Below are 17,450 nucleotides of genomic sequence, written 5' to 3' on the forward strand. Positions count from 1 at the left end.
AAAACAAGTTTTCCACGTTTATACCAGAAAAACGTTACTGTATATATGTTTATTTTGTAGAGTGAATCGTGTTGTACTACTTGTTTTTTGTGTATACAGGGTTGTTCAAATAAAACGAATCGAACCATGGACTTAAAATGCTTTTTAACTTCGTAATTAGAAGAGACAGCAATTTTTGCTATAAGACTTTTTTGAAGCGCTTTTTGATTTTCGTTCAAAAAGGTCTTATAGCAAAACTTGCTATCTCTTCTAGTTACGAAATTAAAAAGCATTTAAGGCCATGGTTTGATTCGTTTTATCTGAATAATTCTGTATAATATTTCCTGGTAAAAATCATTTTTAGTATTTCTTTCATGAATAATATTATTTGTTAACTTTAAACAATGTGCTTACTTTAACATATAACTTATAGATAATTTTTAATATTTCATTTGTCATTCATTACTAAATAAATACGAAAATTGTTAGTATGTACTACGGTTCAAGATTCAATTTTCTTCTACCTTTTATAATCAAGATATCATTGTTTACATTCTGAGAAAACTTATACAGGGTGAAGCACTTAAGTCGTCCCAAAGCATCAATACAATAACCCGCGTATCTTTATAACTATAAGAGATATTCATTTTTCACAAATGACCTTTCTGAAAGCAAAAAACAAGAGGCTTCGAAAAGGTCCTATGCAAAAATTGAATATCTTTTATAGTTAAGAAATACAGGTCTTTCTGGATTCATATTCTTGCGCAGCTTAGTGCCTCACCCTGTATAAATCCTATAAGAATGTACTGCTTTTTTTGTGTGTTTATGTTGCCCACCGTTGGTTAACACTACAGGCAAGAAAATAAACAGCACTAATTCTATAGACTTGACGAAAATTCCATTTGCTAAAGGTTTTTGCTTTTACATTTATACGTTTTTGATATTATTATCTGCAACTAACAATTTGTACGCCATATTAAGCTCACAAATCCTTGATAATAATAACAATATGTTAAAAATAGGTTTAAGATTTTCAACAATTGTTATTTTGAGATCTGGTCAAAGCATATTTTTTTTTAATGCGTCAGTATTCTTTTAAAAGTGCAAGGTTATTGAAAAATTGGGGGGGGGGGGGGGGTGAACAGAAATGTACGTCTTCCTGTAAACTTTCTTTTGTTCCTAAAAATGATTTATAAAATTTTAACAAAACTATCCTTGCAATTAGGAAAATCTGACCAATCAAAGATTTCGTACAAGAAGATTATTCTCTTTGAAACAAGGGTCACTAAAATAACATCGGCTTGGGTAGTCCAAAGTGGATGATGAAGTTCTTCTAGTCGAGCTGTTGGTTTTAGCCGAGGTTTTAGCTACATTGGGCCATGGAGAGTCAGTGAGACAGAAAAGGAGGGGTTAGTGGATGGAGAGTGAGAAAAACAAACGAGAGAAAATATACAAAGAAAAGTAGTTATAGGAGGAGAAAGCAAGAGGAGTGGGGGGCCTTCTCCCCCCTTTCCTCGCCAAAGGTGACGCGTCTAGCGAATCTCCAGCCAGACATGTTGGTTCGAGACTCGAGAGGGACAAGAGCCACCACGACGCAGCGTTAAATTAAAGCTAGAATAGGCCAGTTGCGAGAACTGAGAGGAGAACGGTATATTTACGTCGACTGCGCGACGCCACGCCGTCAAAACGCTACGTCGTGTCGTGTCGTGTCGTGTCACGTCACAGCGTTGCGCTCGAGAGGCGCATGATACGCCCCTGGGCCCCCGCGAAGTGCCCCAATCATTTCGAAGCTAGATTCGAGAAACATTTCATTCAAATTTCTTCTTTCAGTTGCGCGGGAACTCTCAAACGCGCTCAAATTTTTGCATTTATTCAAACACTCGCCAGTTTTATTGTTATTGTTTTTCACGCTCAACGCACTCAACAAATCATCGACGGAACTCTGAATATTATTATTTCTTTGATTTATCTTTTTCACAAGTAATAAACCTTCAAGTAATGCCTTTTTTGCTTTTGTATTTATCTTTTTATTGTTTTTTTTTGTATTGTGTTAATTTTGCTTGACGTTACTGACAATTGTTGAAGTATTTTGTTGTATTCCAGCTAAGGTCTTTTATCTTTTTTTATTATTATTAATATGTTTATGGTATTTTGTTATCAATGTTAAAAATTCTGTGTTAATCGGTAAGGAAAAAAAATTGTACAATTCCCTTTTTGAAAAATTAAAAATTTCATTTTACTGACCCACTGAGATTAGCAGAGATTATGTGAAGTATAGCTGAGGTTTAATGTGGTTTAGCAAAAATAGTTTAAGCTATTTAGGAGCCTTCAAAGAACCAAGTTGTACTAGGAATTCCTCTGACTGAACCGATTTTACACAGCTCGAATATTAGTGTTTCAAAAATTTTTGTTAAATTCCTTACTTTTTCAAGGCTATATTTTGATATTGATATTCTTTACTTCACATTATTAATTAGACGTTAATGTAACAAAAATTATTAATGAAATTTCTATCTTTCACTGCAACTATAAACATTATTCAAATTAGCTATAACGTGCAAAGCATAACAATTTATGTTGACCATTTTTCATAATATAAAAAAAGACATTTTTTATAAGCTAAGATACTTGGTTTAATATGGCAGTTTAAATTTAGAAAAGAAACAAATATAACTTGATTGTTTTTCGTGATTCATATCGACAGCTTTGTATGTGTGCGTGTAATTGCAACAACGAGATAGAGTAGTAGCTATTAGAGTAAATTGCTGGTAGGAAGACCACTGAGGGAACGATTTTCTCTGTGCAGGAACGCAAAATGGAAGATACCTCTGATGTCCAAACCTCCGTTGAGCTTTATGTCTACGATTTGTCAAATGGCACAGCCGCCCTGATGTCGGAGCCCCTGATTGGTGAGTCAAATAATTATAAATTATGCTAAATATTCACGTACCTGAAAAAGTTAATTCAGTTATTTTTATAAAATTTAAAAAAAATTTAAGTAAACGGGCCCAAGAAACAATAGGTTCTTCACTGTAAGTAGTAAAATACCCTTTATTACCGACCGAGATAAAGACTCGCTTTTTTTTACTTATTTTATTATAATTATTTTTTTTCATCTTCCTCAACATTAATTAAGGCTTTAAAATAATGCTACAACCACGTATTTTGTGTATTAAATTTTTTATCATCAAAAACTGAAAATTTTCCAAGTAACGAATATATTCGTTCAAATAGTTTTAATATTGATAAAAGGCGAGTTGATTCAAAATATACAAGTTTTGCATTGAAAACTCATGTGATTCGAAGCTGAGTCATAATCGCAATTACTTTTACTATAATGTCATATTTTGTTTTTGTTTATATTCAAGCCAAAAATCATATTATCTGCCAACTAACGTTAAGTATAGGAAGCGAATAAAGCGATTTGGTCGATGGGGGGATCATGAGTGGTCGTCTATAATTTTACGCATTTGCGATGAAATTTGTCGAAATTGATCCAAAAACAACGTTTTATTATTTCCGAATCCTGAATTAAAATTAATTTGGATTTAAACAAAAAAATTTTTTTTATAACAGTACAAAATTTATTCTGATTTCAAAAAATTATTCAACTGCAATATTATTATTATATTAAGCGAAAAAATAGCACGTGAGTAACTGCACGTATAACGAAGAGTTAATGGAGGGGATAATGCGTCTGTAGGTAGAAAAATACCGATTAATACCGACTGAGCTGGCTTTGACAAAAACACCGTTTAAATCTCTTTATTTTTTACGTAAATGGAAAATAAAATTGCTGTTTTTTTATATTTTCTTATAGTTTATAAATAATATCAGAATATTTAATTAAAACTATCTTATATATATATATATATATATATATATTCAAATTCCTTAGCAAACCCTGAAAACCAAGTGAATTGCTGCTGAGTTGCACCGAATTTACATTTCTACTTTAAAGTCAACAATATTTTACGTTTATCGTGACCGCGTAAATTTGTCCACGAGCTATTATTATTCTACTTGTCTATTAAATTATGCAGAAGAATGTACGAAAATTCGTGACGATTATAAACATTAAAAAATTAATTTTTTCCAAAGAACCATTTTAACGAATAAACAAATTATTATGTAAATTTTTTAACGCTATTAAAAACCAATAAAAATGTTCAAGAAGGGAACAATAAAAAATTATAAATTCAGATTTATTCTGAGAAAGTGTGTGTCATATTGCATACGTTTAAATTAATCGAATGTTTCTCATTGTTTATAATAGAAACATTCGATTTGGTTGCCTTAAACTTGGCACTCGAGTCAATAATAATCCAGATCATTGGGCTCACGTGCTCGAGCAGTCTCAGACATGCGAGACCAATGATACTTTTCATAAGAGAAGAGCGAACTTTTCTATTTGTGTATTTTACGTGCAATCAACCAATACATGCGTGACTAATAAATATTTTCATGGCCAAATGTGCTTCTTCGTGTCTCCACCCAAAGACAAAAAATTTCCATTTTCTAAATTAATAAAACATTAATGTTGATAAAAAATGATAGAATTAATCGAGATATTTTTAGCTTTTGTTTATAATAATGATAAAATTGCAAAATTTTAAGATAATTCGAAGAATTATCTAGCTACGAAGCTTTTATTAACTGTTTTACGATCGGTCTATCTATACAAATATTGTTTATTACGTAATTGCCTAAACAAATTTGAAATTTTTTCAGCTTTTGTTTATAATAATAATAAAATTGCAAAATTTGAAGATAATTCGAAGAATTATCTGGCTATGAGGCTTTTATCAACTGTTTTATGATCTGTCTATCTATACAAATATTGTTTATTACGTAATTGCCTAAACAAAATTGAAATAATTTCAGCTTTTGTTTATAATAATAATAAAATTGCAAAATTTTAAGATAATTCTTTGAATTATCTAGCTACGAGGCTTTTATCAACTGTTTTACGATCTGTCTATGTATACAAATGCTGTGTATTACGTAATTGCCTAAAAAAGTAGCTTTCGTGCTACGTGAACTTATCTCACGTGCGAGTACATAAGTGCACTCCAAGTCAGAGCTGGTGCTGCTGTTGCACTCATTTTGCAGTGGACATGATTCATCTCTAATATTATCCCGACTCCGATTAAACCAGATTTCACATTTCCACAAGACGAATTATCAACATCACCTCTCAACGATTTATCATCGTGAAACATGCATCATGTGATCCATTTAAGCCCCATTTTTAAAAAGCAGTGCGGTGAAATATTAGAGTTCCCTCAAAATTGTGCAGTCGAACATTAATCTCAGTCTCCAATTTTTTAATTAATTTTCTGTATTTTTAAATAAATATTTTCAATAATTTTGCTAATTTTTTTTTATTTTTAATATTTTTGGGGCAAATATTAGACGTTGAACATTTTGAAATAAACAAGAGTAACTCCATTTGTACAAAGAAGTGCCTTATCATCCATCAAGTTCCTTAATTATTATAAAAAAATTAATTTTGTTCTGTAGTAATTTATTGCAATTTTTTTCGTTTCAGGGCGTCGATTAGAGGGAATATGGCACACAGGGATCGTTGTATATGGCAGAGAATATTTTTTCGGCTCAATGGGGATTCAGAGTTGCAGACCCGTATGTATTTGATCGTTTAATTTAATTTTGAAAGGCTGGTCAAAATTTTCATATTTTTGGCCTTTTCGTCTTATAATCGCAAAAAGGAAATAATTGACAGCATTTGGAAAGCAAGTGATTCTAGTTGGCTATACGATATGGTAGGATGTGGAGCTGTGGTACTAAATTTGGTTTGGTTGTGTCTAAATATACATAACAGTCTCATCTTGGCTACTTTCTCACTCTTACCCCCACCCCCCCCCCCTCCCCTCTTTAATTATTGTCTCTTCAAAAAATATTCTTATTCAAAGAAATACTTTTCATTTATTTACGTCATTCGATAATAAAACACCGTAGAGCAATTAATTTTCCAACTGGTCGAGCTTGATTACCTGTGTCTGACAAAGCATTGATGTGCACTACTTGATTTTTGTCCCACGCCAAAAACCAGCAACCTCGCAGGTCGCTATTTTATTTTCTTGTCCATAAACAATGCAGCTGCTCGTGATCTGCTTTGCTAAATTTTGAGAATTGCAATATACCTTGAGATTCGTAATAAATCGTCCGAAGAATTTTGTGGTTGCTGACGTCATGAACAGTGATGACGAGAATCCAAGCAATGAGAGTCAATTTATCTTGAAAGTAGGCCCGAGGGAGACGATATTATTTATGTAAAATTATGTTCTAATTTTATTTCGTACGCTATGGGATCTCGAGAGATGTATCGAAGCTTTTAAGTTGTTTTTGCATCATTGAGTTCTCGTGACAAACAGTGACGTCACGAGGAATATTGAATATATGTAGATAACTGAAAAAATAATGTGACTTGGCACAAAAATCTTGAAAACATTCTAGGAATGTTCTATGGATATTCGAACGTCCTGTTGATGTACTTGGAACGTCCTTTGGATATTGTGTGTGGTATTTTTAAAAAATTTTTTTTTTTTTTGGTAAAGACTGTGTTTATATAGACTTTATTTAATCTTTGGAATCTGCATTACCGACACTCGTAAAATAATCTCATAGATGGTATTTTCTTCGGTACCGACATTTGTATAGGCCCTATAGTCGATAAACTAAAATTCGAAAATAAATAATTCATTTTTATTCGTATAAATATATTTAAAAATATTCTTGAAATTATATATAAGGTTTTCGTTTTTTATTTTGAATATGTATTTTTTAAAGAAATTCGTAGAGATCGATTGAAGGATGTTATATGCCTTGCAGATTATACAGGGTGATTAAGAAAAAAATGAACTTTTTTAATAAGTGAAGCATATCTCGTTTTTTTACATAAAGAAATAGTTTAAATCATTCATGGAACTATCAGTCATTCTTGTTTTTGTATAGGTGAATTTTTCAAAGAAATTCGTAGAGACCGATCAAAGGACGTTATATATGTCTCACAGATTATACAGGGTGATAAAGAAAAAAAAATTAAAATTATATATTAAAGCGTTTATAAACGAATAAATAAATAAGGATAAATGAAATTAACAAAAAAGAAACATAATTTATCGCTGTTATAATGTTGAAAGCAATTTATAACGAATTTAATAGAAACTCTGTCATTCCCGGCAAAGGATAATTGTTGATCTTCCGGGTCTGGCTTGTTCCTGTTCCTCGTTACCAGGGGTCGTAATGCTCTTAAGCTTTTCGCTATTTCTGGCAAGCCGTAACCAATGCGCGTCTCGAATTTATCTCCGATCCAAAAATAGCATCCGCGGCTGCCGAGATTCTTCCTGAGAAATAGGGGTAAGGGGCAGTTTTATCACTATATGTATATACAAGTACATACGTCTTCTACATGTAGAATATTCAGAAAATTATAAGAGTGTAACTCCTGAATTTGTGAGAAAAACTCCAAGATGATTAATTATTTTAACTAAAAAAAATAAAACTCAAATAAAAATTATAAAAAAAAAAATTTTATAACAAAATTACTTGAATGGGAAATTTCTAGGAAAAGAAGTTGAGTGGAGAAGGCAAACCAAATTATAAAAATAATTGAAATATAACTCTAAGAAATTACAAAAAAAAAAACAAATGAAGAATTTTTCGAGTACATAATATATTAGAAAATAATTGACGCGAGAAAAAGGATGCAGAGTGGGGGTAAAATTGATACCGAAAAGTAGAGTAAAACGGGGAGCGGCTACAAGCTCGTAGCGAAGCATACGAACTGAGAAGCTGATTCTCTCCAAGTTTAAACGATCGTGAGTGAGCTGGTAGGTGTTGCTGCTTGCTTACAGAGTGGCACGCAGTTGGGAGAGCCGCAGAAGATCGTCAGTCTCGGCTCCACTTACGTCTCCTATATGGTCTTTCTCGAGTACATCAGTGGATTAAACAGTTCTACATTCGCGTGAGTAAAACACATTTTCTTCTTTCTTCCACCCCCCCCCCCTTAATTCTAATTTTTTCATGCCACCCTCTATACTCGTCCTCCATTTTCTCTTCACCCCCTCCCTTGATTCTTTTCTTTCTCCTACCCCCCTCCCCCTCTGTATCTTCTATCTTCTCCTTCCAACCCCAACCCCCCCTTTATTTTCTTCGTCCTCCATTTTCTCCTTACCCCCTCCTATAATCACTTTTTTTTCTACTACCCCCTCTTTATATCTTCTATTTTCTCCTTCCAAATCCCCCCCCCCTTTTTATTTTCTTCGCCCTCTTCTCTCTACTTTCCCCTTATTCCCCCCCCCCCCCTCCACCAACACTTCTTTCTCTCCCACCCTCTTAACCACCTCCATATCCATCTTCTATTTTCTCCCTCATCCAAATCCCCCCCTCCCCCTCCTCTTCATTTTCTTCGTCCTTTTCGCTCCAAGTTCCCCTTAATTTCTCTTCGCCCATACTATATATATATATATATACTACTTTCCTCTCCTACCATTCTTTCCTTTCTTGCCCCACTTTTATCCCTCCTTTACCCCACCCCTCTCATCCTTCCCCTTCCACTTCACTGTCCTTCAACATCTTCGAAAAAGCTCCCCTTAACAATCTTAATCTTCTCCCAAACTTTCGCCCGGACTCGTTTTTACAGCGAAAGAAAAATAAATTCTGTCTCTTGTTCGGTGAATAATTTCCATCGCCTCGTCAGTGTCAAAAATTATTCTTCCACTCTGGTAAAAATTTTGTCTCTTTCTTCCCTCACGGTAAATACGATCTTTTATCTTCTTTTTCTGTCTCCTTAAAAATTATATTGATTTTTTTTTTATTATTTTCTCGTTTTTTATAATTATTTTTTTTTCGCATAAAGTTTAAAACGTCACGTTTTAATTTTTGTCGATATTTCGGGTAATCTTTCATATTCTTACATCCAGAGAAACACATGGTAACCACCGGTGCTCGTGCAGCAGAATTCTTGATTGAGTCTATAGTTTGGTGGCGCGTTGACGTTTTAAAATAGACAAACCGATGAGGAAAGTGGCTGTAAATAGTTGAAATGCGTGAATAGGACAAAAATACGTGTTTCGCTTGTTAAAAGAATGTTGCAAGCTAGATAATTCAAGGACCAAATACTGGAATATTTATATGTTTTAAAATATTATAAAAAGAAAATAGTTCAAAGTTTGAAATATAATTATTTGACGTTTCAAATTAATTAATAAACAAATTTGATATAAAAGTGATAAAAAATGTCGATTGAGAGAAAATTTGTTGAAAGTTTTTTATTAAATTGCAATCTTAGATAAAAAAGTGTATTTAAATATAAAAATATATATGTGCACTATATACAGGGTGAGTCTGGTAGAATATACCAAACTGTAGGAATGTGTTATGTACACAGAAACAGTTTTAAAATTCTTTTTGCATTTTTTTTGTCATTTTCATTTTTATCCATGTAAAATATTAATAACAATTGCTTAGGTTTATTTTAATTTAATATCCAGAGAGAAATAGCTACAAACTGTATAAATAAAATGTTTAAAACATTAATGATTTTTTAAAAAATTAATCACATGAATATTGTTGCTAAAATATAATAAGCACGTAGTGACATTGTTATTGATATTGTTTTTGGAGAAAATTAAAATCATGAGAAAATACAAAATGTATTTTAATATATTCTATATATGTATACCCAGTACAAATTTAGAGTATGGCACATTTCTTCTGAATCACCCTGTATATTTCAAGATTACTCGACGTTTAGAATGGAATAGTAACCTGAATAGGGTAATATACAAAATATGAAAGAACAGCTGAATAAAATTAGCTTTTGATAGGATTGTTTTTGTTTACGTCAATGCAACTGTATAGAGAGACACACATATTTTTAACTTTAAACTATACTGAAAAAGCTGTAAAATTTAGAATTACATTTGTTGCAAAAATTTCTAAGAACGTGAAAGCTAATAAAAATTATGTAAATATGCCTGGAAAAATGCTGCTTTTTCACACACATATTTTTATATTATATATTATTATTAAAAATTTATTTCGACATAAAAAAATATAAAAAATTTAATTAAAATATTGCTAAGATTCGGCTTTAGAGCTTGTTTATATATATTAATAAAAATAGAACTAAGACACGCTATATTTAAAAATAAATATTCGGATTTCATTTTGAAAAATATAATTTTAATATTTTTTAAAATAAAAAAAACTAACAGTTGCGTCATGTATGTGACTGGCCATTGATTCTCAAATCACTGAAGCTCGTCCCCCATTTCTTCTTAAAGTAAACAAAATCATTAGATGTATATACTATATTTATTTAAAGTAACAGAATATTAAAAATTTTATTAATAGTATCATAAAATTTATTTTTGCCAATTTATTTATAGTTTTTCGAAACAACTGCTCCTTTTATATTATTAATATGACGCGTCAATTCTATTTTAACTTCATACTTCCTATTATTATTTAACGGTATCCTCCATATTTTATCTTTAGATCGCCCTATATTTAACTAAGAATTTTTGCTCTTCTTTGTACAGACCAGGCGCCTATAATTTGTTTAAGCACAATTGCAATATTTTCACGGAAGAAGTTAGCAACTTTTTGGTTGGCAAAGGGATTCCCAAATATATTCTCGACCTACCAGAAGAAATTTTTTCATCGTGAGTAAAAAATAACATCAAATCTTGTTTTATAATATTTTTTTTATAATATTATTTTTTCGTGTTAAATATATATTTTTAAGTTTTATTTTTTTTTATTATTATTACTATAAGAATATTTTTTTATTTAAACAATCGATGGTTCGATTTAATTGCGATCGTTAGCATTGTTACTCATTGTATACGTGTTTCTTTTTAGACCCCTTGGTCAAACTCTACGCCCAATAATAGAATCTTTGAGTACTAGCGCCAGTGCTGGTTTCACCGTTGGACAAAGATTCGTCGAAGCCAGAGTCCAGAGAGAAGTTTCGCCCGAATTTCAGCTTCTTAACACAGCTATCGAAGAAGCAAGGTATTTCATTGTGTAAATACCATTTAACAATTGTAAACAATTTTTTTAATCTCCTTAAAAGAATTTTATAACTGGCTTTAATAAATAATGTAATTGTTAAAATTATTTTATTATTTTTAACTCTCTGATATATCTAGGAGAGGGGTAGAGGTATTAAGGATATTATACTACATGATGATAAATAATTATTATGAAATATATATATTTAAATAAATTATAAGAATATGCTGTAATTGTGAAAATAAAATAATAAACTTTTTTTATTTCAAGATTAAATTCCATTGCCTTAGAAGAGAGGAGGAACGAGATCAACGAGAAACTTGCTAGAAAAGAACGAAAGAAGAAAAAGAAGAAGAAAGAGAAGAAGGAGAAAAGCTCGAAAGACTGCAGAAGGAGCAGTGATAGCTATAGTACAAGCTCCAGTAATTTAGTGGATATGGCAGAAAGTGGAAGTAAATAAACTTTCCTTTTTTTATTTCTCTATTTTTTTTAAAGTACTTATTCAATTTATAATTTTTAATATTCACAAAAATTTTTAATTATTTTCATTTTTATTTACTAGATTAACAAGAATACTTTTGTTTTTATTTCTAGATAATTAATACATTATTGTACATTTGCAGGCGCAGTGAGTGAAGTTCAATCTAGCAATGGTGGCCCTTTGGGTGATGACATGCTGCCATCTGAGAGAGTGTTACAAATGGAAGAATCTGAAAAGCAGGAACTGGAAGAGAGGAAACGTCATCGGGATCCACCTATAGTCTTCAAGGATCTAGTGGATGTTAAATCGGAATACGATGGTCTTGTTAAATCGTTGGAGGGTAAATTAAATGGCGATGAGAAAATCTGTGTTGAGGAACTTCGCCAATATGTCTTGGAAGACGAGGGGTCTTGGGCTTTGGGGGACAATTTCCTTAATTTTGTTGGTGTGTAGTAAATCACTTATTTATTTAAAAAACTGATAAAGGCATATGAAATATTTTATATAATTAAATTTGTTTAAATTTAGGAAGAATCCTTTATGACAAGTCATTAGATACAGCAGCCAGAGTACAGCTGTTAAATATTCTTTCCATTGCTGCATTGAAAGACGATGTTATCCTTTTATTACATCAGGACAGAAGGGAGCACATTATAATGAATTATGCTTTTGACATTGATCGACATCCCCCAGAAGAACAGTTGCCTCTTGCACAATTTGTAAGTTTATTAAAACGAGATTTAACTTATTTGATATAAGTATTTTACTGTATAATATTGGTTATTTTCATTCTTATTTAAAGTTTGTATAAAATAAGCTGTATCTTTTTTAAATTGTTATTTCTCATGCTGTATAATTCTTTTAGATGGCCAATTTGTTTGAGAATCTTAGTAGTTCAGAGTGGTTATTATACATATCAGAATGGCAGCACCAGAATCAAAATATTAGCAATATCAGAGTTACCACTAAAGTAGCTGTTCACTCGTTGCTTTCTTCAACACCTGATCTCCAGAACTGTGGAGCTGCAATAATTCATAACCTTGCCTGCAAGGAGGTAAAAACTGTGGTCTGTATCTTTCCCTCTCCTATTAACAGCAAAACTAATTTTTAGTTGTACAACCAACATGCCTATCTTTATGGTTCAATCTTCGAATATTCGTTTCAATATTTACATCTGTTATTTAAAATTATCTAGATATAAAGAGAAGAGGGGGGGGGGGAGGGGTTGTATTAAAAACGTGCATTTCTGCTTATTTGTAATTACAGTTTATAAAGAAGCCTTCCACAAGAAGGACTCAATTGACTGATTATTTTATAAGATTTTAAACAAATTGTTGTTAACGACTTTAGAAAATCTATAAGAATCCTGTAACATAATATTTGCCTCTTTTTCTACATGGGCCAATATAATTTGCAACTGATGAAATGTTCAATACCGTTCAGCAATTTTGTTTCAAGAAACTTGCATCTTATCGCGTCTCATTAAATTGTCTCAATTCATTTATTTAGTTAAACTGATAAACAATTATATTATACTCGATAATTAATTTTATTTGTTTTTCTTTGAGCAGCAAAGAGATTAATTTTTGAAGAAATTTTCCATTTCAAAGATAAGTTATTTTCTTTAAGAAAACACAGATGATAAATAAAAATAGTGAAATTAATATCATTTTACTCTAAATAGGAAAAAATAGTATTTGATCAAAAATCGAGCATTTTCATTCTCAATGGAACTATATAAATATATCTAAATATATATGTTATGTATTATTCAGATAGTGAGTTTAACGAACCGCTGCTACTAAACAATTCACTGCCTGTTGCTTCAACGAATTTTGTTGTATTGTATTTGAATAACAGTTGGTTCAACATGCTTCTATTAGAATACAAGCGTCAAACAGAGGTGCTGCCTTTATTAATACATAAAACTCAGTCAATGGCAAAAATTAAATGGTAACCCACAGATAAACGGACAACGAGTTTAATGAATATCAAGTAATGCTCTGTTGATTAACGAAGAAATTTACATAAATTATTATATTGTAAATATTTATTTGACGTTAAGCTTGATGGCCGTTTGCCGTATTGACGTATATTTGCGTTGTTGTCACGTGAAATGGATACGCCTCGAGAGATTGGTCCCTATTTTTTCAGAAAATGAACAAAAGCAAAAATCTTCGACGACTTTTACCAAAAGGCAGCATTTCTAAGGTACCAGTTCCAAAATTTTTAAAACTTTTGCAGCGGTAAGCTGAACTTTCTATTGTACAATGTATGCAGATCTCCTAGAGTCTCTGTAAAAAAATGCTTAACACTTATTTTAATATTATGCATTTAAATTGTTCCAATTCAATTATACGTAACGTTAACAAATATTAAATATAAAGTAAATAATTACTAATTCATTAATAAAATAAAGTATCAGAGTTATAAAAATTAAGTTAATTTAATGTCGTTGCATAATTTATTTTAATGTACTAATATCAGTTTAACTAAACATTAAATATCTTTTACTGGTGTCAGATGATTTGATTAATTAATCCTATTAGGTAATATAATAAGTAATTTCATCAGCTGTCTATGTTAATAATTCACCATTGCCATGAGTCAATGTGGTGTTAAACAGATTTTTAAGGAATATGACAGAAACTGTAATTAATAACAATAACCCATGTCAAGTTTAAACAATAAGCAATATTACTATGTTGATTTATAAAATCTAAAGTTATGTAAATTATAAAGATCACTTATAAAAACGTAATTAGTAGTAGTATAGAAAATTTTGGTCAGGGTTAATTCTGATGACAAAATCTCGTTATCTTAAAACTCTCTAAGGTTTACCCATCAATATACATACGTATTAATTCTGCGTTGCGTCGTTTTACCAAAACTGACTGAATGGACGTAATTTAATGTAAATAAATGGCTTTTGTTTGAACAAGTGAAGTATACAGAAATCAGGAGATTCGGAAGAGTCTCGCTCGAAGTAATTAAAGTAATCGAATATTTCCCAAAAAAAGTTCATCAGATTTACATTATTACCAATATAGAAACAGTAGTATAATATAATTTAACTATATATATAATTGGCAATAATTTATCATTTTATTACAATCTACCTATATGTCATATATTTATAAACGTATAATTTATTATAATTGTCATATTTATATAAATATAATAATTTACAATTATAATGAATTAAGTTAAAGAGTAATTAAGCTTTTACAAGAAATTAACAAAACAAAATCTTTGTAGGAAATTTTTAATAAAGATGAAATTGATTTTAATGGGAAAATTTTGCAGGTGTTCGATGACGTGGCTGTTGAATTGACGATGGCACTGCTGCAATATTTCAACGGGGAGCCAGCAGAGGATCAGTTGTATGCTTGTATGAAATCCTTGGCTCGTTTTACGCAGATCAGTGGTCAAGAAGTACCGCAATTAATACAGATGATTGGTCCCGAGCCAAACAAATTTCGCGGAGCATCCCAGAGGATCGACGATCTCATCGATCAAGTCAATCAGAAACTTCGTTGATTCTATCAGATCAGATTTATTTCCCGAATGTTATTCAGCCCTGATCCTAATTAAATACCCCCCCCCCCCTTGTATTGTCTTTTCATTCACGGTCCTACCCCTCCCCCCTCCCCCTCTCTTTTACTAAAAACTTATCCGTCCCTAACAAGGTTGGAGGAATTTATGTCCATGCAACATGCATAGTGTGAAGAACGTTCTTAGAATATTCCTAGAACGCTGCAAAGTCTTAAATTGATTCTTGGAACGTTTCAAGAACGTTTCTGACACTATATTTATCATAGGGTTACTTATTCGAAGCCTTCAGCTTCCCATTCTTCCTACAGTCGAATCTTTGTTAATGGAACATCCATACTGTTGCAAAAATATAATGTTTACAAATTTATAAAATAGAGGAAAAAATAGTTCCTATAATGAAAGCTTCACTGTATGAGGAAACTTACATTTTTTCAACTTAGTATGCACCGATACAGCACTTTCTCACTCAATTATAGTTGATGATAGTCGAGGTCCCATTGCAAAGGTAGATCGTATAGAGACCGTGCACACCAACACAATGATAGCGAAGTGTCAATGTATAACTGTATACGTATAAATAAATTACACTCAAAAACTGCGAAAATTGACCGATAGTTTGCGCTGATAGTATGCATATACACCAATATACATTCTTATCTCACTGTCATTGTGTTAGTATGCACGGTCTCTATTGTAAATATTGCAAGTTTTCTTAATTCAATATTGTTTAAAAATCGTGCATTATTTACTTGGCGAATCGATATAAAGTTTTTAGGTAATTTAAAAAAGTAATTAAATTTTTGACCTTGAAGAAACAATTGATTCATTTCATTTAGGGCAAAAATGAGACCGAAACACTCCTGCGACACGCTACACTTTACAAATTAAATAAGTTATTAGAAATGCTTTCTCGTTTGTTATTTTGTATATGTATAAATACTCAAAGACCTCGTCAAAGATGTTGCTCTCTGTTTTAAGGATCAAGCAAATTTTGGTCTTATTAATTTATATATTACTATATATTCACCATAACTATATTAAATGAAATAAAAAATGTTTATTATAAAATTTTCACCAAAGCTCACAACGTTTTTAGAACTTAAAAGTATTTTATAATTTAATTTTATGAAAATTGCAATTGTCCTTCGAAACTCACATTGTTTAATTATAATTCTATTAACGATCATCATAATCATCGAGTAAAATTGTTCGAATATTCCGAAACTTGCGTTTCGATCAATATTACGGAAAGATCACTATTTGGTAATTATTGTAAACTTAAATTAGAATATGAAATCTCTTACTTGTTAATAAAGAAATTTTTAGTCAGATTAGGTAAATTAATGAAAGGATTCGTTAACACTCGACGATTGTTTAGTAATGATTGATTAGTTGTTATGTAATTTTATTATAATAAAATAATATATATATATATATATATAAAATCGTTTAAATTTCTATATTATATATTAATATTACATTCGACTAGAGATAGTTAATGAACAATAAAATTTGTCAAATGGAGAAATAAGTGAACGTTATCAAAATTGTTCAGAGCACGAGTGGTCATCAATGAGAAGCGTAAAATGTCAAAGTGGCGATCTCTCATTGTACAACATCCGTTTTCTTTGTCACGAACATCCGCGCGAATTCTCGTTTCCTTCAGTTCTAGAAATAAAAAAAAACGTGACCATGATTACCCTCGTCACTTGACTCGTCCGAAACGAATCGTCTGTCTATTTAATTTAAAAAATTAAATTGTCAAGGTCATCCAAAGTATTATAATTTCAATTGTCTCAAGTACAAAGGACACTATTAATTTTTTTTAATTTATAAAACAAAAATGCATTTTTAAAAATGGTCAGTAACCAGACGAGTGTCTCGATAATTGAAAAAATTATAAAATAAAGGTCAATGTTTAATGTCATATATATATAAAAGAAACAGGAATGGATAGGGTAGAAAAGGGAGTGATTCAATATCAGTATAAGCAAATATCTAGTAAGTAGTACGATCAGCTGATACTATAAAAAATGAACTGTGACTGCTGACAAGCTCCTGTTATAGTTTACGACTTTTTCTTATCAAAAAACAAATAAACTTTTTGTCAACGAGAGGTACAGCTTCTACTTTGTCTCCGACGCATTTTGCGATTTTAATTGACTCTCTTGGTGGTGAACCTCCAGCTCCTCTTCTTTCTACTCTTTAAACCCCCCAGCCAAGGTACACATCTTTAGGAAATTAACTCGAGTTAATTATAAAGCAATTCTTTGGCAATTAAAATTAAAAATTTAACAAAAATTATTTTTTTCTCTACCGATTCTCACGTTCTCTCGATCTTCAAACTCTGTTTACCCTCTTCACTTTGTTACATAAAATTAACTTATAAATT

The 17,450-nt window shown here is 31.1% G+C and overlaps 1 protein-coding gene across 7 annotated transcripts in view; it reads left to right on the forward strand.

The window, feature by feature from the left end:
- LOC136783810 (uncharacterized) overlaps window positions 1-16,503 on the forward strand; it is a 19,741-nt gene extending 3,238 nt beyond the window's left edge. For 3 of the 7 annotated variants that reach the window (XM_066744095.1, XM_066744097.1, XM_066744093.1), the window contains exons 2-12: window positions 2,786-2,888; window positions 5,531-5,622; window positions 7,857-7,966; window positions 10,548-10,670; window positions 10,870-11,022; window positions 11,293-11,474; window positions 11,646-11,948; window positions 12,032-12,222; window positions 12,369-12,557; window positions 13,658-13,714; window positions 14,810-16,503. In XM_066744095.1, coding sequence (XP_066600192.1) covers window positions 2,795-2,888; window positions 5,531-5,622; window positions 7,857-7,966; window positions 10,548-10,670; window positions 10,870-11,022; window positions 11,293-11,474; window positions 11,646-11,948; window positions 12,032-12,222; window positions 12,369-12,557; window positions 13,658-13,714; window positions 14,810-15,043 — 1,728 coding nt within the window. In that variant the 5' untranslated portion in view covers window positions 2,786-2,794 and the 3' untranslated portion in view covers window positions 15,044-16,503. Of the gene's footprint in view, window positions 1-1,721; window positions 1,975-2,785; window positions 2,889-5,530; window positions 5,623-7,856; window positions 7,967-10,547; window positions 10,671-10,869; window positions 11,023-11,292; window positions 11,475-11,645; window positions 11,949-12,031; window positions 12,223-12,368; window positions 12,570-13,657; window positions 13,715-14,809 lie in introns of those variants that run through there. The other 4 variants (XM_066744096.1, XM_066744094.1, XM_066744099.1 and 1 more) reach the window with 4 other exon arrangements.
- Window positions 16,504-17,450: the final 947 nt, after the last annotated feature.

This window comes from Prorops nasuta, unplaced genomic scaffold, assembly GCF_024137725.1.
Source record: "Prorops nasuta isolate Cenicafe-Biocafe unplaced genomic scaffold, Cenicafe_Pnas_1.2 PNAS00035, whole genome shotgun sequence".
Taxonomy (NCBI): domain Eukaryota; kingdom Metazoa; phylum Arthropoda; class Insecta; order Hymenoptera; family Bethylidae; genus Prorops; species Prorops nasuta.